The sequence below is a fragment of the Camelina sativa genome, chromosome 11 (genome assembly GCF_000633955.1).
Source record: "Camelina sativa cultivar DH55 chromosome 11, Cs, whole genome shotgun sequence".
NCBI classification, from domain to species: Eukaryota; Viridiplantae; Streptophyta; class Magnoliopsida; order Brassicales; family Brassicaceae; genus Camelina; species Camelina sativa.
In genome coordinates this window covers 36,662,510-36,683,101 of record NC_025695.1, presented here as the reverse complement: position 1 = coordinate 36,683,101, position 20,592 = coordinate 36,662,510, and the positions used below count along the sequence as shown (strand labels likewise).

At 33.4% G+C, this 20,592-nt stretch overlaps 2 protein-coding genes and 1 long non-coding RNA gene across 9 annotated transcripts; 2 read left to right on the top strand and 1 right to left on the bottom strand.

Moving 5' to 3' along the window:
- LOC104725307 (indole-3-glycerol phosphate synthase, chloroplastic) lies at nt 4-2,454 on the bottom strand. 2 transcript variants are annotated; one of them, XM_010443938.2, is made up of 10 exons: nt 2,231-2,454; nt 1,709-1,960; nt 1,462-1,638; nt 1,300-1,374; nt 1,176-1,220; nt 917-1,081; nt 731-809; nt 571-653; nt 398-466; nt 4-281 (listed from the first exon to the last, which is right to left on the bottom strand). In XM_010443938.2, exons 1-10 carry the CDS (start codon nt 2,438-2,440, stop codon nt 198-200), a joined length of 1,239 nt encoding a protein of 412 aa, XP_010442240.1. In that variant the 5' UTR covers nt 2,441-2,454; the 3' UTR covers nt 4-197. The 2 variants fall into 2 exon arrangements, with proteins under 2 accessions (XP_010442240.1, XP_010442241.1); XM_010443939.2 differs by lacking the exon at nt 2,231-2,454 and adding an exon at nt 2,084-2,206.
- Nucleotides 12,971-14,356, top strand: LOC104725304 (nitrile-specifier protein 5-like). Its single transcript, XM_010443936.2, has 2 exons — nt 12,971-13,129; nt 13,213-14,356. Exons 1-2 carry the CDS (start codon nt 13,100-13,102, stop codon nt 14,161-14,163), a joined length of 981 nt encoding a protein of 326 aa, XP_010442238.1. The 5' UTR covers nt 12,971-13,099; the 3' UTR covers nt 14,164-14,356.
- On the top strand, nt 15,681-18,778 carry LOC104725303. Of its 6 annotated transcripts, none has more exons than XR_757870.2 (5): nt 15,681-15,889; nt 16,136-16,204; nt 16,357-16,609; nt 18,206-18,302; nt 18,584-18,778. It is a non-coding gene; the product is annotated as an uncharacterized LOC104725303 (long non-coding RNA). The 6 variants fall into 6 exon arrangements; XR_757869.2 differs by having other exon boundaries at nt 15,682-15,889; nt 16,381-16,609; XR_002033831.1 differs by having other exon boundaries at nt 15,683-15,889; nt 16,143-16,204; nt 16,381-16,609.

The following is a 20,592-nucleotide window of genomic DNA, read 5'->3' as shown; positions in this document are numbered from 1 at the left end:
TTGAGTCATCGACCAATGCATTGACTTGATTTATCCTCATGTACACGTTGTGTATGTATGACGAGAGATTTTTTTTTTTTTTTTTGACATTTCTGCAAAGACACAAGCCTCTGCACACTTGAATGAGCACGGCACTTAAAAGAAAAAAAGAGCCTTATCAAGAGACGCAGTGAAGATTTTCTCTATACAAAAGCTTTCTACTTTGATATATCTCTTCCAAAAAGGGTGCTGATTGCCTTCCCGTGATCACTTTGTTTAATAAGAGATTCGCCGACTAGAACCTAATAACAGAAAAAGAAAAATCACATGGGAGCTAAGATTAGGTGAACCAGCATTTTGAGAAATGTTATCTTTGACCATAATGTTTGTGTAAGCCATAATGTTTGTGTAAGCTTACTGCTTTGACGCCGGCTTCTTGTACAAAGGCGATATCTTCGGGAGTGAATAACCCAGATTCTCCAACCACCTACCGTGTAAAGACAAGTTGAGGATAGACAGACTTTAAGTGAGGTGTGTGTATACATTGTAAGGGGGGTAAGAGAAACAAGGAATGTGAATACTACTACTTACGAGGATGTCTTTTTGACGGATCAGTTCGCCACGCTCTCCTTCAAGTAGCTTCTTTGTGATACCAAGATCTACCTCAAACGTTTCTGAAAGAAAGGGTGGTAAAACGGATCAAGACGGATTGTATTCTCTAGCTTTGAAGGAGGTCTTGTTCAAGCATTACCAAGGTTACGGTTATTGATGCCAATGAGCTCGACTCCTTCAATTGCAAGTACACGATCCATCTCCCTTTCGTCATGAACCTAATGGCATGTAGTAACCAGAAAAAATCAGGATTACGAAGAGGCAGAAGCATTTCTTTTGTTGAGGCATATATGAAAGTGGCTCCCCTGAAGAAACACATACACACCTCCACAAGTGTAGCCATTCCAAGTATTTTGCAAATCTTAATCATGTATTTGATGTCAAGGTCAGGTAACACAGAAGCGATCAACAGAACTGCATCTGCGCCCTTGCTTCTACCATAGTATATCTGCCATGCCTCAACAATGAACTCTTTCAACAGCAAAGGGCACTGCATTTTTTTTTTGTGACAAGACATCAGAACTTTGCATGTCACTGTGGAATGACAAAGAATCCGAACAGGATTAAACAGAGAAAGCAAGAACCTTTACACCAGCTTCCCTTATAGCTTGCAGGTTCTCATAGCTTCCCTATATGAAACAGATAATGGCTTCATTACGAACAAGCTAATCATACTTTCGTTGGTCTCAAAGTTCTTTACAGCATTACCTTGAAGTATTTGTCATCTGTCAAAACACTAAGACATGCTGCTCCACCCTTTTCATAAGCTTGTGCAATTTCAACCTAAGATATCAAGCCTTCAGACATAATTCTTTCAATCCCTAAACGTATTCACATTGACAGGATGGGAAGAAAGAGGTGAGTTCATACCGAGTTAAAATCCTCTCTTAGGATTCCTCTGCTTGGTGAAGCTTTCTTAACCTCAGCTATTAAACCAGGCAACCCGGTTCTTTGATGAGCAGATCTAAGAGCACCAATGAAGTCTTGAGCCGGAGGAATATTATCAAGAGCCTTCTTCAAGGTATAAAGTGGCTTTCTCTCTTTCATCTGCAAATGCAGCAAACCTTGGGAATCAAAGCAACTGAGGAACATAAATGAAAGAAACAAAGAAGCATACCTGAGCAACTTCTTTATCCTTGTGCCATACAATCTCTTCCAAAATGTTACGAGGCGTATTGCCCTCGTTCTGAAGGCGGAACTCAAAAGGTCCAACGTAATGCATTGGAGGTCCAGTGGGTGGTCTTCTCCTTATCTTAATACCCTGACTTTCAACTACTTCATTCTGGTACATATTCACTTCTTGCTCACTGATCTTGACATCACTCACTTTACCCTCCGATGCTGAATCAGAACCTTCTGTGATTCCAGCCTAACCAAACAAAAACAAAAAAGCTACTTAAGTTCTCAACATAATACAGTTTCTTCACTACATAACAGATTCTCAAGTGCACTCAATGTTCAACAAGCAATTCCAGGATACTAGAGGACCTACCTAACATTGATTCTGACTTTTTTTTTATCCCAACTCCAGAAGCTGAAAAGCTATTGATACCACCAACTCGATTCATAGTGAAAATTTACGAAATTGCAACTATGGTGTGTATACAAGAAGATGAAATTGGATGAAGAAAAATGAAACCTTTTGATGAGCACGAAGAGGAGCACAAGAAGAGGGTCTGATAAGTCTGTTGTGGAGGTTAAAAGTAGAGAGCCGCCGTTGAATAACGGAGGAAGGAAAGGGCTGAAGGGTTAAACAAAGTCCTTCCATTTTTTCTAAGTCTTCTCCGTAGCCGGCGATGCTATATGTTGAGTGGAGGAGACAGTTTTGAATAGTACCCAAACGCCGCATCTCATTGAGATATTAATTTTGATTTTTTTTTTTTTTTTTTTAACTAAACATTACATTAAATTAAAGGAAAATTTTAAGATTGTTTGCTCGAACAGTAGATATAAGTTTACAAAAAAAAATTTATAAATTAAAGATCGTGAAAAATGAGCAAGACAATTTGCTTTTATATTGGATCTATGTGGGATCCTAGAGAGGGTGAAGGAAAGGAAATATGATCTAAGTAAAGAGAAATCATCCAGCAGGTTTAAAAATGCGGGCCAATCATCAGGCGTCTGAATCATCGTGACTAACTTTGCACAATCCGTCTCAAAAAATTGATAATCAATGCCACCCGCCAGATTGGACTTAATAGCCCAAATTAATGCTTGTAACTCTGCATGCAGAGGAGTAGGGCTGCGTCTAAGGCTCCGCGCTCCCACGAGTAGCGTCGAATCCTCACTATTACAATACCACCATCCTAAACCCTCAAGAGGATCCGATTCTGGAAAGAATCCATCAACCTGACAACGAGGAAAGGGGTCTCTGGCCTCCAAAATTGGCGAAGAATCCAGATATCTCTCAGGAAAAGATTTGGCCTCCTACCATAGTAATTTATCATTAATCGCCTGATTTAAAATATCAATTGGCGCTGCCTCTGTACCCTGGAAAACTTTTTTATTTCTATCTTTCCAAATTGACCATAGAATCCATGGTAGACGAAAAACGATGTCTGAAACCCCCGATTGAGAGGACGTCCGCCAGAATATAAAATCTAAATTCGAATATATTGAACCATAGGGAAAGCCATCAGGGGCTAGCGATACCGGAGACAACTCCCAGATACTGTGCGAACGAGGACACTCAAAGAGAGCATGATTTATAGTCTCTATCGCCGAATCACACCGTTTACACTAAGTATCACATCAGACACCCCGATGAGCAATCCATTCCAACACAGGAAGAGTACCAAAGGCAATCTTCCAGAAAATATGTTGGACCTTCGGGGAACTTCAAGTTTCCAAGCTTGAGCCCGAAGAGCCGAACACAACGGCTCGTATTCAACTTCTTTGATCAATTCCCGGGCAAGCTGGTAACCCGATTTGACCAAATACTTCCCCGACTTAGTAAAATGCCTATCGCCCACCTCGATCCTTGTTCCACCAAGTCTTTAGTTGCATGAAAACTCCTCCATGCAAATGAAGGATAATACTGTTTTTTGGCCATAAGAGGAAAGTTTATTCCTAAAATATCGACCTCGCATCACCCAAGCCATTAACGATGTCAGATGATGAATTAACCGCCAATACTGTTTAGCCAGCATGGCGTCATTAAATTTTTCCAGAGCACGGAAGCCCAGACCTCCTTCACATTTGTCTTTGCACATTTTATCCCAAGCTACCCAGTGCATATGTGCCTTATCATTAAACTTCCACCAAAATTTTGAGATAGCGCTCATTAGTTTAGACGTCAGCTTCTGTGGCAGTTTATAACACGACATAACATGAGCCGGGAGAGCTAACACAACCGATTTAATCATAACTTCCTTACCACATTTCGATAGATACTTAGTAGACCAATCTTTACTCGATCATCCGGACAATCATTAACATAGCTAAAAACCTTAGTTCTCGAACCCCAAAGGTTTTCAGGGATACCCAAATAGGAACCAATGTCGCCTTCCTTAGAAATACCAATAACGGATTTTAACGGAGTTCGGATGTCAGACGGAACCTTCTTACCAAACATAATAGAAGACTTCTCCAGATTAACCTCTTGCCCCGAGGCTTTACCATAATTACTTATTATTTCCATTACCATTCTACATTCAGTCGCCTCTGCTTTACAAAAAAAACAGGCTATCATCACCAAATAACAAATGTGAAATAGTGGGACAATCACGAGCGATTGTGATACCCGTTAATTTCTTCTCCCGTTCAACCTTCTTAATGTTTGCTATCAAAACCTCTTTGCAAAGTTTAAACAAATACGGTGACAGAAGATCCCCTTGATGTAATCCCCTATGTTGTGTAATAGAGCCCTGAGGCTAACCATTAATAAGAACTTGATACGACACAGAAGATACGCACCACATAATCCATGAAATCCATTTCCTATCGCATCCTAACCTAACCATAACTGCTTCCAAGAAATCTCACTCAACACGATCATAAGCTTTATTCATATCCTTTTTGAAGGCCAGAAACTCCGAAGTACACCGTCGATTAGTATTTAGCCAAAAAAACATCTCCTGAGCAACAAGAATATTATCTGTGATTAAGCGACCATAAACAAAAGCCGACTGAGTTTCTGAAACCAGGAATGACAAGAACCATTTAAGCCAAAAACACAGTACTTTAGAAATAATTTTATAACTCACGTTACAAAGACTGATCGGCCTAAACTCCGCCATTCGCTACGGTCGATCTATTTTAGGAATGAGGCAGATATGCGTCTCATTTAAACGAGGATCAAAGCTACCCGTTCTAAAAAACTCTTTAACCAAAGCCACCAAATCCCTTTTTAACGATGATTAGAAACGTTGAAAAAACAAGACCATCATTCCATCAGGACCTGGAGTTTTCTCCGGATGCATATCAAACAAAGCTTTTCATACTTCCGCTTCAGAGATGTCCCTAATTAGATCCCTGTTCATACTATCCGTAATAAGTGGGGTAATCTCCTGAATCACCTCTGAAATACCCCTGACATCTGATTTCTTGAAGAGATCCTCAAAGTAATTTATAGCAATATTCTCCATACCAGAGGTTGATCCATTCCAAACATTATCGACATCAAATAAACCAATAATCCTATTTTGCACCCGCCGTTGCTTAGTAATGGCTTGGAATAATTTTGTATTTTTGTCACCAACCCTTAACCAGAATTCCTACTTTTTTGTTGCAGATATAATTCTTCATCACGCTACGCCTCTTTTAAGTTCCTCTCAATATCCCGGATTTCCTCCTGAGAAATCGAGACATCAATCTTCGCCTCCTGCAGAGCCGCCTTCAAGGACGAGATGAGCGAAGGACCAGTACATATATTATTCTTTCGCCACCAGGAAATCAAATTCTTACAATTTTTTTTCTTATCCGCAAAACCCGGTATCCAAAAATTCCTTGTATGATTCCACCCGGACTCAACCGCCCCTGTTAAACCATCCTTTTCGAACTAGCGCTTATCAAAGCAGAACTGCCAATTTCGTCTCCTATCTACTTTCAGACAAGTTGCTAAAATTGGGAAATGATCAGAACCAATCATATCCAAGTAATTTACCTTCGAGTTAGGATAAAATCCATGCCAATCCTCATTACCCAACGCACGGTCTAACCGACACCGAACCACCTGATTATTACATCAATTACCTCTCCAGGATAGATGCTCACCATAACAAGGAAATTCAAGCATCCCGCAATGTTGAAGCATTGATTTAAAAGGCACAAAAGAAGAGGCTGCCCTCAACGCACCACCCTTTTTCTCATGATTCCCAACCAATTCGTTAAAATCACCAATCATAAACCAAGGATCAACACGGAAATAGCCAATATCCGATAACTTATCTCATACATTCGCTCGATGTTGAGGAACATGATCACCATAAACAAAAGACAAAAAAAACAGTTGTTGTCCAAAGAATGCTTTTGCATCAATAATACGATCACTATCATAAAGAATTGAAAGTTTTATTTCATCCATGGAACATAAAGCTAAACCACCACTAGACCCGCGGGTTTCAACAGTATACAAATTATTATAACCAAACTTATTCTGAAATTTTTGTAAATAAGAAAAATATTTCTTTGTTTCTGATAAAAATAAAATGTCTGGTCGGTGCTTCTTCCACAAATCTTCCAAATAATTCTCTGTCAGGTCAGCCCCTATGTTATGACATTTCCAACTTAAGGTCTTCACGTTTAAGCCGATGGGTTCGAGAGCACCACCATCCGTTTCTTGACTTGACGACCACCATCCGCTGGTTTACCTTGCAATGTAGTATTGTCCTGTCTCCCTATTCCCTTCTGTTTATTCCCTGCACCTGCAGGTTTAGACAAAGCCTTATCTAATAAATGTTTCCCCATAGAAGCAAAAGCCATAACAACCATCCTAGAACCACTAACACCTTTTTTAACATGGGGACTATTAATTCTCTGTCTATGAGAACTCGGCTCCCTTAAAGTAATATCAGCCGTAGCATTATTAACTAAACCCAAAGCAAGATCCATCGGAGCTGAAATAAGAGAGGTACCTTGTTGATGTGATCATGGATGGAGCTAATGAGGAGCAGCTTGTAGCTGAGTTTGAATCCGAGGAACTTGTAGCTGAGCTTGAACCCGAGAAGCTTGTAGCAGAGGAACCATTGCTTGTACCTGAAGGACCAATGACTATAGCAAAAGCTAAGAAGCTAAAGAATGCACTTAATGAGTTAATTCAAGAGCTTATGGCCAAAGAGAGCATGGGAAAATCTATTGGGGATGATACCTATCAAGTCCAGCGCACTTTGAGCCTAATTCAAATCCAAGAAAGCCCAAAATAATCACTTTATTTTGTGGTCAAAGAGGAGTGACGAAAATAGAGTTCAACTCACCTAGGGAAAGAAACATTAGGAATGAAACATGCACCAAAAGTTGGGTATTCATTCAACTATCTATATTTATTTACTTTTAGTTTCAAGAATAATCAATACTTGGTTTTGTTACCAAGTTTCTTATCCCTATATAAACACATATAATATCATTTGATAATCATCAATCAATTTTTATATTTATTTTATGAATCTATCTCTTTATTCTTTGTCTAGAACACTTGTTTGTTTTTTGGTATGTAATATCTAAGCAACTGTTCCACCAATGGTGAGGCTGGCTAATCTACAACAATTACTCACATTGCAGTCGGCAGTGGCTATGGTTTTTACTTGTATCTAGCCATTCCTGTAATTATGTGATACATGCATCTACATAGGCGGGAAAGTTCACATTTCTTCTATATAATTATATTTATTCTTTGTATCAGAAATCGAAAAAAGAAAAATATAACAAAAAAGAAAAAATGGTTTTAACCACATCTTACTACTCCTTTGTGTAGGAGTGGTCATGTTCAGATGGTAATGTATGCTAAAAAAGAAAGATATTTGTTAATGCGACTAACTTTTTCTCGAAAGAACTTAACAAACCGTCGAAAATAATAGTGACACACCTTTTGTTTTCTTTTAAATATTCCTTGATGTGAATTTATCCCCTTTATGAGACATCCACCATGATCCTAAGTGGAGTAGAAGAAATGACATTATAAAGCATGCGTGTTTATTATTGACGATTTAATATTCGTCGCTACTAGCTCATTACAAAAGTCTAAATCTTCGGCAATTTAGATCGAAGTAAGCCATAGAAAGAAGTAATTTATATCAAAGTCAATTACATCAATCAATAAACAAAACTCGCCAAAGACCTTGGGAGGTAATGAAGCATTTAACAATTTTATTTTTTTCATGCATCCAATTACTTGATTTAATATTATTGTGTTCATTTTTTAAGTAACGCAAGATCGAATAAAGAAGAATGCATGTTCCTTTATGTTCACTATATTATTTTTATTTTAAAACGATCCAACCCATTTTTTCTTAATAATAACTAATAAATAATAATAATAATATAATAAATCCGTTTTTTTCTTAATAATAACTAATAAATAATAATAATAATATAATAAATAATAAATAAATATTTTTCACGTAATGCTAATGTACGAGCGGATTCTTTAGCACGTCAAGCGCATGTGTCTCCGCATCATGTTTTGTTTGTAGACAATTTTCCTCCTAACTGGCTCATTTGAGCTGGTTCTTTTTGTTAAAAAAAAAAGGATGTGTTGCATTTCTGGTGTGACACATCAGCTTCAATGTTGAAGCTGGTGTTAGACACATCAGTTAAATTCACTAACCAATCAGATTATAAAATTAATACATGTCAGCTATTTTTACTCTTATGTGGACAAAACAATAACCAATCAGATTATAACATTAATACATGTCAGGTGTTTTTACTCTCATGTAGACAAAGCAATAGGAAAACGAAAGAGGGAGCGTTTTAATCAATTTCTCATTTCTTCTTCGGTGTTGTGATGATACCACGGTCCAATTGTGCTGCTGAATGCTCGATTTCTTCTTCTTTTATATTTTTCTTCTTTTCACTGTGATCTCAAACCCATTGTTCGTACTGATCTATGAGAAGCCATGATTGATCCGGAGCCTGGAGATTTGAAGATATCTCAGAGGTTTTTGCAACTCAATGACTCTCGTGGAGGACGATTTGAAGATGTCAATTGGGGAGGGTTTGATTAAGAAGCTTCAAGAAATGAACAAGGTATCGAGGTTTGAATTTTGAATGTTTTCTTGATGTTTGGTATTTGGCTGAATCTGGGATAATTGTGAGATTGAAATTGTGGTTTCTGATTCTACGATGCTATCTTTGGTGTTTAGCTGAAATTTTGTAGATTGGGGATAGGATCTTGCTGGGTACATACATTTAATCGCCATGTGAAAGTACCATAACCTATTGCTTTAGTTTGTTTTGGAGGCTATTTAAGAATCTCGTTATCTTCGATCATTGTTTTTCATTTGTTATTCTTTTCATTAAAGAATAATAACCTAATGATTTGTTTCTTCTGTATTGTTGATTGGTTTTCTTGCATCTGATGATTATTAGGAAATTATTTATTTTCAGGTTATAGGGCTTTCAAAAGAAGAGTTTAATGGAAATGATTTGGTTTTCTGGAATCTGATGATATATATTTATTTTCAGGTCATAGGACTTTCAAAAGAAAAATTTAATGGAAATGATTTGGTTTTGTCACTGAGAGATAAGATTGAAGGCATGCTAGATATTAGTCTTTGTCTCTTAGATTGAGAGTATTGTTCCTATTTTGTTTGGTATCAGTTTTGTTAGACAATCATATATATTAGACAACTGATGTGGATTTAGTTGGTCATTCATATAATGGGATTTATTTTCCTTAATTTCTACAGCTAAAGTTTTAGTCTTTTTTTTTTAAAACAAAAAAATATTTTTTTTTGAAAATGATTTTGGCTTTGCCATGTTAACAATGAGTTTGAGAATGCACATTGTTCTCTTCTCATAATAAAGTTTATTTGAAGTACATTTATATCACTTCTCGGGCTATTTTAAGATTTTGCAATGCTTTGCTAAAAAACTGCATATGATTTTTAGACAAATGCAACGAACCCATGCCAAGTGGTATGAAGATATTAAGAGTTTGAATACATTACGTGAAATATTGTCTATATAGTGCATACAAAATTAAATGTAAACATGTAGGGGATTTACAAAATATTTATTGTGTAAAAGTAATACTCCTATATGTAACATGTATTTATTAATATATGAATTGGTAATAATGTAGTAAAATAAAACTACTAAAATCAGAGCAAATAGAAAATTATTAATCATAAATAATTTTAAATTTGTATAAATTATACATATATTAAATTATACTTATTTATAAAATAAATATATTCAAAATTTTAATATATGAAATCAAAAACTCAACTATCATATGATGATGCAAATAATAATAAAATTTATCAAAAATTTAATTAATTATGATATTAATTTATGAAAAATATATACATATATAACATAAAAAAAGAATAATAAAAACCAATTCATATAAGACTGCTTAAAAAAAACACGAAAACTCTAATTGTTTGTTCTTCTCTTTCACACTATAAGACTGCTTTTGAATTCAGTTAGAGAGAAGAAACAAAAGAATCGTCACAAAGTTTTGCCTTCGATGAAACAAACAGAAAGAGAAGAAAACACACGACTCATGCGGCAAGAGACATGGGAGAAGCATAGGTCATTGTTAAAGAGGCAAAGCAATCTCACCAAATTCACTTTTGATTAATTCGAACAAGAATTTCATCAAAATCTACAAATTCTGCAATCAAATTCTCCGATTATCGAGAACTCTTTGGAAGAAGAGGCAAGGTTAAAAATTAGGATATAGAAGAAATTTGAAAAGATAGAATAGAGAGAGAGACGCATAGTAATGTGAAGAACAAGGAAGAAGAGAAGAGAGACATAGAGATATCAATTTCTCAGGTAAGTCCCTCCCTAACCACACAATTGTCGTCTTATATACAAAAGATTAAAAAAATTACAAAAAAGCAACTTGGACATGACAAAGTTCATCAATTTCTTTTAGAATCGTAGGTCCAATCGAGGTAAAGATGTCGTTTTTATTCAAACTTTTAGGGTTGCTTCAAGAAGAAATATTAGTGTTTGTGTAAATTGACTCACCTCTTCTTTGTTGACTTAGGCTTTAAATGAAGATGATATTGAACAAATTGCTGCTTTGGACCAGAAAGTTTTCTTTTTCAAGGTTTAGTACAATACAAGTTACTTACTACTACTTCCAGAACTTTCTATGTGAAAATTATCATTTTTTATTTCTCTTTCGATCTTAGTAAATTTTAAAAGTTTCATCTTTGGTTTATGTCAGATTTATGAGACAAAGGTTGAAGTGCCTAAACCTAAAGTACTCTAAGAGATCCAAGAACATTTAAAATGTAGACATCAAAGAGTAATATGTCTTAATGTTCTAAAAAGTTTGTGAATAAGACACAAATCAAGAACTAATAGTTTGTAATCCCTAAACTTATTTGATAATAAAATTTAAAATCTATTCATAAACTAAATTTATGAAATAAAAAACTCAAGTATCATATGATGATGTAAATAATATTAATAAAAAATATTATTGAAATTATCAAAAATTTATGATTGAATCCAAATTAAATTATAAATTGAGAAAAACAAAACAAAAAAATATGATAAAAAAAAAAAAAACCAATCCCGTAACATAGTGCTAGTACTAACCCAGTACATGAAACTGCCACATTGGGTCGGAACCTTTAGGTTACTTACATTAATGTAGCCTGCATTATTCACCAGATTCCAATTGTTGTCTACGTGCATCTCTCATTTTTTTCTGTTTTTTTTTTACTTTTCAGTTTTGACCTTAAGGTTTTCAGCCTTCTCTTCTCTCTCTTATTTTTTTTCTTTTGTTTCTGAATAATTAAAACGTCGCATGTGACCCTCTGCGCTAAAGGGAATTCATAAATCATAAAGATAAGCACCGCCACGTGTACACGTAATAATCCACGGATCCACCCGTGGATTTCGTATCGTCTTCTACAGTTACACCTCTATTCAATTATTCATAACATACTCAAGACGCATAATAATACGAGAATTTATTAGAAATATCTTTTTTTATATATTATTTTTCAAAAATACTTATTTTTTGATTAATTTTATTTTTACACTTCTTTAATTTTTAATGATTATTTTATTTTTTCATAAAAATATTTTAATCAATAAAATAAAAAATAAATTTTTCCCGCCAAAAAGATTCCAACATATTTTCCTGCCAAAAAGATTTACAATGTTTTTATAAAGTTTTTTTAAAGGTTTACAACCTTATAAAAGCATTTATAAGGTTTTTAACCTTTTAAACCTTTTTAAAACCTTTTAAAAAGTTTTAAAAACTTTGTAAACCTTTTTAAAAACCTTTTTAAAACTTTTTAAAAACCTTGTAAATCATTTTAAAAAGTTTTTTATAAGGTATAAATTTCAAAAAATTTGGAGGAAAAATCCAATTTCGTAATTTTAGCGTAAAATATTTTTATTTTTTAGGCGGGAAAATTTTTCGATTTTGTCGGAAATTTTTTTTATTTTAACAGAAATAAGAATTTTTGGCGATAAATTTTTTCATTTTTTGGCGGGATTTTTTTATTTTTTGATGGAAATTTTTTTGATTTTGATGACTGTACATTTTTGCTGTCACACAAATAAAGGGTAATTTGATCATTTTATATATAAAAAATAATATTTTTAAAAATAATCAACATGGACAGATATTTTTAAGAAAATATATGGAAAAAAAGATATTTTTAAAAATGTCCCTAATAATAATAATAATAATAATATATCTTACAAAATATTGTTAAAAAATGCACGGAAAAAACCATAATACTAGAGGCAATTTTTCAAAACTAATCAAAAGCATCATATTCGAAAAATATCACAATTTTTTATGTTCATAGTATTTATTTTAAACTAAAGCTTTTGATAATAATTTTAAAACATTAAATGAATAATAATTTTTTTTTTGCAATAAAATTTGTAGATATGATATTTACGAATTTTCCTTTTATTATCTGGAATGGTAAGTGAAGAATAGTTTGATTGATTTTGTTTACCATTTTAATTTTTTTTTTCTTAAAATATCTTTGTTAATATTTATTTAAGTCGATAACTATGACAACTAATATATATAAAAAAGTGATCAAATTTAATAATTTAGTGAAGATTTTTTTTCTTAATACGGAACCAAATAACAATCATATTATTTTTTTAAACTGCCACAATTAAAAATGGTAACGTATCTCCATTTTATTTTTCTTTTCCAACATTCGAAGGGTTCGTAAGAGATATCTTAATTTGCTTTGTATATTTTAATTAATGCATCGTGGTCCCGTGACACCACATTTGCCTATATAAGTAAAGTCTACACGCAATATCAAGAACAAACCATAGCCATTGAATTTTGATCTATCAGAGTTTCTTAAAGATAATCTTTTTTGGTGTGAAGAACAAAGAAAAAATGTGTCCGGTGGAGAACAAATGGGTCAAGGTAAAAATCGAATCTTTCAATCTTCAAAATATAATTAAGGGCTTCGATTCTTGAAAAAATCTGATCTTGATTATGTTGATCAGGTGAGTCAAAAGGGAGCTGGTCCTGGACCGAGAAGCTCACACGCCATGACCGTCGTTGGGAACAAAGTTTACTGTTTCGGCGGTGAGCTGAAGCCGACGATCCATATCGACAACGATCTTTACGTTTTCGATATCCAGAGTCAAGAATGGTCTATAGCTCCTGCGACAGGGGAAGCCCCTTTCCCCTGTTTTGGAGTCTCGATGGTCACGATCGGTACAACGATCTACGTCTACGGTGGCCGTGATGATCAGCGGAAGTACAACGGTTTGTATTCTTATGACACTGTGACTAATGAGTGGAAAATGTTATCTCCTGTTGAAGAAGGGCTCCCTGGTCGTAGCTACCATTCAATGGCTTGTGATGATCGTAAAGTTTATGTCTTTGGTGGTGTTACTGCTAAGGGACGTGTGAACACGCTTCACGCTTACGATGTTGTTGATCAGAAGTGGGTTGAGTATCCTGATGCTGGGGAAGCTTGTAAAGGGCGAGGAGCACCGGGGCTTGTGGTTGTGGAAGGGAAAATTTGGGTTTTGTTTGGGTTTGATGGTAATGAATTGGGTGATATTCATTGTTTTGATCTGGCTAGTGAGAAATGGACTGCTGTGGAGACCACCGGGGATGTACCGTCGGCGAGAAGCGTGTTTCCGGCGGTTTCTTACGGGAAATACATTGTTATATATGGTGGGGAGGAAGAGCCGCATGAGCTTATGCATATGGGAGCTGGGAAGATGAGTGGAGAGCTTTACAAGCTTGATACAGAGACGTTAGTGTGGGAGAGGATTGTCTGTGGGAAAGAGGAGGAGAAGCCGAGCCAACGCGGGTGGTGTGCGTTTACTGCAGCGGTTAAGGATGGTGAGGAAGGTCTGTTAGTTCATGGTGGGAATTGTCCGACCAATGAGCGGCTTGATGATTTGGTGTTTTGGGGTTTCTCTCATCTTAGTGTCAATTAATGAGTTACCTTTGTGTCTTTTCGTTTGTAAACTACTTTGTGTCTGTGTGTGTTGTTGTTTTAAGGAGTTTATGTGTTGATGATATGTAACTTCTAAGTAAGTGTCTAAGATGAAGGAGCTATGTGTGTTGAAAAATTTGCTACCTGTTCCAAATATTTTATCAAGTTTGGTGATTTAAGAAAAAGCTTGTCGAGTCTCTTTCTCAAAAACTGTAACACCACCATGGTGAGACATTTGCAACATTCCTATCACTATGCTTCAATTGCGTGTAACAATTGATCATCGTTTTGATACATTACGACTTGGAATAGTATCTATACTAGTATTTTTGCAGCAAAAATACTTTTTGGAAAGTTTTTACATTTAATGCATTGACTTTAATATTAGTTACCAAAAATTTCAAAATTAATTATAAGTAAGATTTTAAAAAATAAGGAAATCTTTCTACCTCATTCAAAAATAAATATATGATTCCCTTTTATTTTTATTTGAATTTATATTTAAATTATCTTAAATTATTCTATAATGCATTTAATTAATAAAAATATTGTGATTTTTACTGCATATGATGTAATACAAATTTTAAAAAATGTACATATATTACTCAATAGATGAATAAAAAAAATACGGGTAAAATATCCCACATCGCCTAAAAAAATTGGGCAATAATTGAGAGTCATACTATAAAAGAAACCAAAATGATTCATAATACAATTGAGTAGAAAACTTGATTTATCATGCATTCAAACTTTAAAAACTTTTATTTGGTTTATTTCGGTTTTTTATTTTAAAGATTTTTAAAAAGTTAAATATTATAAATTTTTAAAATTTTTAAAAAGTTAAATATCATAAATATTTTATATTTTATAAAAAGTATAAATATTATAAATATTTTTTTAAAAAGTTAAACTTTATAAAGGGTGCAAATGGTTGCACGATTGAAGAGATTGAACAGGTTGAATAAAATTATTCAATCAATTTTCACCATTTGCATTGAAAAGGTTGAAAATGTTAGAAAGAACTATTCAGGCCGTTCAACTTAAAAAGTTGAATAAATAAAATAATCTTACAGCAAAAATGTTCAACTTACTAGATTTTAAACCGCGGTATACCGCGGACCAATTATATAATGATTTTCTCTAAAAATGGCTAAATTTTTTTAAATTAAGAAATATAAGATTGTATAAGGTATAATCTTGAAATTAGTAAAATTTGTTAATTTGTGACATACAGTTTCTTGTTCTTGGCGTTTATGTATAATGACTGTATAATTTAAATTTTTAATTTTGATTGGAGTAGATTATCTACAATTCTCTAGACATTTGTATGCATCAGCAAAACAATGTTTCCTTGTAATGTTAGTGTATAAGTTATAAAATCTATGTTTTTTTTATAAAAAAAAACAAAAATCACATTGGATCTGTAGAGGCTCATTAAGAAAAACACAAATTGACCATCAAATATTAATGAGTCTAAAATTGTGTGGCCCAGGACATAACAAAAATAATATTCTGACCCATGTTCTCTCACTCTCTCTCTCTCTCTCTCTCGTCGTCTTTGTCTGTATGGTTATTTCTCTGCTTTTTCAGAACACCACCACCTCATTTTTTGTCTATCCAGATGTCGTTATAAATTTCGTTTTATTCCCGATCAAAACGATTAAAGTCCATACAGTGTCCGATGAGATTTCCTTGGTCATAATCTCCGGAATTATTAAGTGACGAAGGTATTTCTTGATCAATAATTGATTTGCGACTCTTTGGGTTTGTTTTATGAGTCTTTCGGTCTGCTATTATGGAATTTGATGCAATCAATTTTCTGTTTTCCAAAATCGGGTTTTGGGAATTTTGCTTAGGTAGGATTGAATATTGTTTAACTTAGGAAATTTTAGAATTCTTCTTCTTCTTATTACTCCAACTGCGTTCTGTGTTTTATTCAAAAACTTCTATAAATCTGGCGGATCTTTGTCTAGTTTGCAGGTTTTATATGTCGATCCTCAGTAACAGATTTCCTGAAATTGGTTTCCTTAATCGTCTATAGTGTAAGATAAGTGAATTTTCCTTTTTATTTCTTTTTTAGATGCATTAAGGTCAGTTTGGTTTCCAAACAAAAGAACATACTTTCTTAATAAGAAGTTTAGAAGGATTCTCTATAGTAGCAGCCTTATAATGTTCCTAATGAGTATATTAACAGGCACTTGCATATGTCTATGTTCAGGTTTGCGACCTGAATATCAATGAAGAAGTATGTAGAAGTTTTGCCAGATAAGATAAGAATCTATTCCAGCCTTTCTTATAAATTGAATCTGGCCATTCTGCTTAATATATGATAAAACTTACTTTTAAAACTATTTGTTGTGTATGTTAAATTCAAAGACAACATTGGTAATGTTCTTGCATCAGATACGGGACTTGTTTCTACACACAAATTCACACCAGATTAAGAGGTATGTTTATAGATAGATATTACTGATATATATTCTCTGCATCAGTTGGTGTGAGATGTTCTTTTGTTTAACATGCTTAGTTTATGAATTTGGCGTCTTCAAATTAAAAAGTCAGAATGAAGTAGTTTCAACTTAATACTAAGTTTTCAATTTCTTGCATAAAAATAGAAAGAAAACCAAAAAGTTTTTGTGGCAAGAGTTACGATGCTAACTAACAATAAATTATTCAACCCAGTATCTTCAGCTAACCTCCTTCCAAATTAGCCATCTACAAAAAATATAAATATTTATTTCACCATCAATAAACTTCTAATGGTACAATACTGTAAAGTTCTGAAATGAAAGAGGTTACATACCTTCCAACTCTTTCAAATTTGGGCAACTAATGTCTTTATTATTCCAAATTCTGAAACACCTCTTTGAAAACCACATTAGTGGTCTGTCTTTCTATCTTGCCTTTTTTGTTGACAATCAAAATCTTCAATCCCTTCTTAGAAGTAACTCTAGATAAAGCAACATATAGCTGACCATGGGAGAACACATGTTTTGGCAAATAATGTCCCACCTTCTCTAGCGATTGGTCTTGACTTTTATTTATAGTCATGGCGAATGCAACAGAAAGTGGAAACTGTCTGCGACGCATTTTGAAAGGCAACTTGGTATCTGATGGAGTCAAATCAATTTTAGGAATCAAAACAATATCACCTGCTCTATCACATTGTGATTACTACTCTCGCTTCCAGAACATGATTAGCCATTTGTGTTATTTGAAGTCTTGTTCCATTACATAGCCCACCCTTAGGATCGATGTTACGAAGCAGCATAATCGGAGCTCCAATTTTCGAACGCAAATTATGATGAGGCAACCCAGATATCTTGATGCTATTTAAGAAATCAGGTGTAATCACAGGATTGGAAAGTGAATCTGAATCAGTAGGATCAATGCTATCAGCACTCAAATAAAGTCTCTCCTCAACTGTCATTAATTAGAACACGAGTTAAAAGACAATCAATATTTAACAACACTAGATGATATAATAACATATACGAACACTTACTTTCTAGCATCTCTAGCATATATTGATTGATTGTGTTCACATCATCGTTTGTTGGTGCTAAAATGGCTCTTCTCTGAAAGAAGTTGGGATCTTCTTCATCTTTCCAAGATGCTGGATTGCCATAAATCTCCATGCTAATTGCATGTATTTGATTATCTGCTTCTGTAATAAGAAATTCATTGGGAATATCAATCATAGCCTCACCATCATTAGGTTCAGAAATCCTACCATCTCCAACAGCTAATAGCCAATCTGAAAACTCTTTGATGTCCTTAGCTTCAGTAACACTCAAATCATTGGAGAGCAGACGCATGTTCTTAGTTAACTTTAGGACTTTACAATGATCCCAAAGATAAGAAGCATTAAGCGATGACATAACAATTTCGGCCCTTCCCGCACCATTGATTACCGGAAACCATCTATAATATATAATATAAAGTAGTGAGGGTAGAGAAAGTTATGAAAAGAATAGACCATATGAAAATGATACTCACAGTCTCGTCAGCCAAAATGAGTTCAAGTGTTTCTCCTGTAGCAGCTGTATATTGGCGCCAATTATGAAGGACTTTGACCTACATTCTCCATGTGGTCTTGTATGGACGAATGTCTCGGAGGAAAGCCTGCCATTGTTTTAGGTATGAATTTATTTAGCTTTGTTTGTTTTGATTCTATCATTGGTGAGACTGTGTTTATATAGTCTGCAATTGGGGATTGTTATGATTGCGTATAAAGAAGAAAGAATATACAGGATTCTCTATTGTTGGGAAGTTTAGTTTTTTCTGCTGATAGGATCTAGCAGATCACGTTCAGTAATTTGCGGATGTTTAGGAGTATTAGGAGATGTTATGGTTGCGATATCTTTGAAGATTGATATCAAAATAATATAAATTGTTATGATTGATTGTTGAATTTGCAGAAAACACGGCGAAGGAAGTGAAGAAGTAATATATTTTCCATATTTTCGGCCAACGAAGCTGGGTTTTGTTTTTTAATTTTTTTATTTATATTAATTACAATGGTATTGTCTGTAAATAAGTCTGAATTCAAAGCTTTCTTCAGAAAAATGATGTGAAAATAATAATATAGATTCAACCACTATTTTGGAGATGAATGAGTTGAATATTATTCAATGGAGTTTTGTTCAACCAATTTTTTCAATTTTAAGCAACTATTTACAGCCAAAATGTTAAAAATATTTATAATATTTAAACGTTTATGAAGTTTCAAATATTATAAATATTTAAACTTTGTAAGAAGTTTAAATATTCTAAATATTTCAACTTTTAAAATAAGTTAAAAGATCTTTAAAATATTAATAATATATTTAAACTTTTACGAAACTTCAAATATGAGAAATACTCAACCATTTTAAGAATTCGAAGTATTATAAATATTTAAACTTTACAAGAAGCGTCAATCTTATAAAATGTAAATGGTTATAACCTATAACATATCAACTCAATCTAATATTTATAATACTAAAAAATAAATATTAAAAATTAAGATTATATAGTGCGAGTTAAAATATCTCGGGACAGAGTTATATAGCATGACGGGTTTTGTCGATATTTATATAAATTTAAAATATCATTAATTTGGTGTTAAAGGGTAAAACATCATTTCATTATTTTGTTAACACTATCGGTATCCGAGAATAGACATATCTAATTAAATTGATTAATAAATATTATGTAAAAAATAAATTATATTGCAGTATTGTATATGGTTTAAACTTTAAACCATAAAATTAATAATTATTATATAATTATAACATATTTAATCAACAAATACAATTTATAATTTAAATGTTTTAGTTATAAATAATTTGTCCCGCGGTATACCGCGGGTCCTAATCTAGTGATTATGTGAAAGGGGATAGAACTTTTAGCTTTGGTTACATAATAAACAAATGTTTGATTTCTGTTTTGTACTCTTTCTGTCCCTAAAAGATTGATGTATAGAATCTTTTACACATTTTAAGAAAACAATGATTACTAAGTTTAAATATATTTTTTTCTTTGACTAAAGAGATATTATTTAATTTTACACCAACAACAATTCAAAATTTTAAATATTTTCAATAATTATTTCTTGAAGTTTACAAAACATCAATTTTTGTGAGACAAAAAATATTTCAAAACATCAATGAGAATATTATATAATACAGTTTACATAGTTTCGTTAGAACTAGCTAGATTAGTCAATGAAATGACGCTCCTTAGTTGGAATATTCTTGTGACGAAAGCAACGTGGAATCTGAAATCAAGTATGATAAGGATTAACGAGTAGTCAATGAAATGATGCTCCTTAGTAGGTGTTACTAAGAATATATTATTATATTTGAGTATATATATTAACAAAGATGGGTAGATCTTAATCCTCTAAGATAAAAAAAAACAAGAATTATGATACGAAACTTGAATTAACACAGAAAGAGAAATCAGAAAGACGCTATTAGTGACATTTTAATAGAAGTTCAAAGCCATAAGCTTCTATATATAGTGAGAATTTTGGAGAGAACACTGTTGTAACACATCTTTTGGACGTGGGATGATCAGCTAAAACTTTGAATGAACGTTGCAGACGAAGCAGACTAAACCATCAGCGGATAGATGGACTATAATCCAATGCAGATCAAATTTATTTCTACATAAAAAGGATCTTTACTTAGTTCGTTGGATTTTTTTTTATTTGTTTCCGTTCGCACTATTACAAACTATAATTTACGAGAGCAGGTGACTGGCCTGCTAGATTGCTGTCTAGGGGGGGAAGGAGGTCATAATCAAATCGGTCGCCACCGCCGTTCCCACCTTTGTCATGTTTTGTTTTCGACTTCCGAAAACGGTTACACGAAAACTTACTAGTGTGATCTCAAATTTTTGGTGGAGTTTTTCTGGGGAAACAAGAGGGTTACACTGGATAGCT

Coding starts and splice junctions, on each gene's coding strand:
- LOC104725307 (XM_010443938.2), bottom strand. CDS start 2,440: ATGCGGCGTTTGGGTACTATTCAAAACTGTCTCCTCCACTCAACATAT. Junction 1,639..1,708: donor AGGATAAAGAAGTTGCTCAG/GTATGCTTCTTT, acceptor CTGCATTTGCAG/ATGAAAGAGAGAAAGCCACT. Junction 282..397: donor AAGAAGCCGGCGTCAAAGCA/GTAAGCTTACAC, acceptor TTCTGTTATTAG/GTTCTAGTCGGCGAATCTCT.
- LOC104725304 (XM_010443936.2), top strand. CDS start 13,100: ATGTGTCCGGTGGAGAACAAATGGGTCAAG. Junction 13,130..13,212: donor TGGAGAACAAATGGGTCAAG/GTAAAAATCGAA, acceptor TATGTTGATCAG/GTGAGTCAAAAGGGAGCTGG.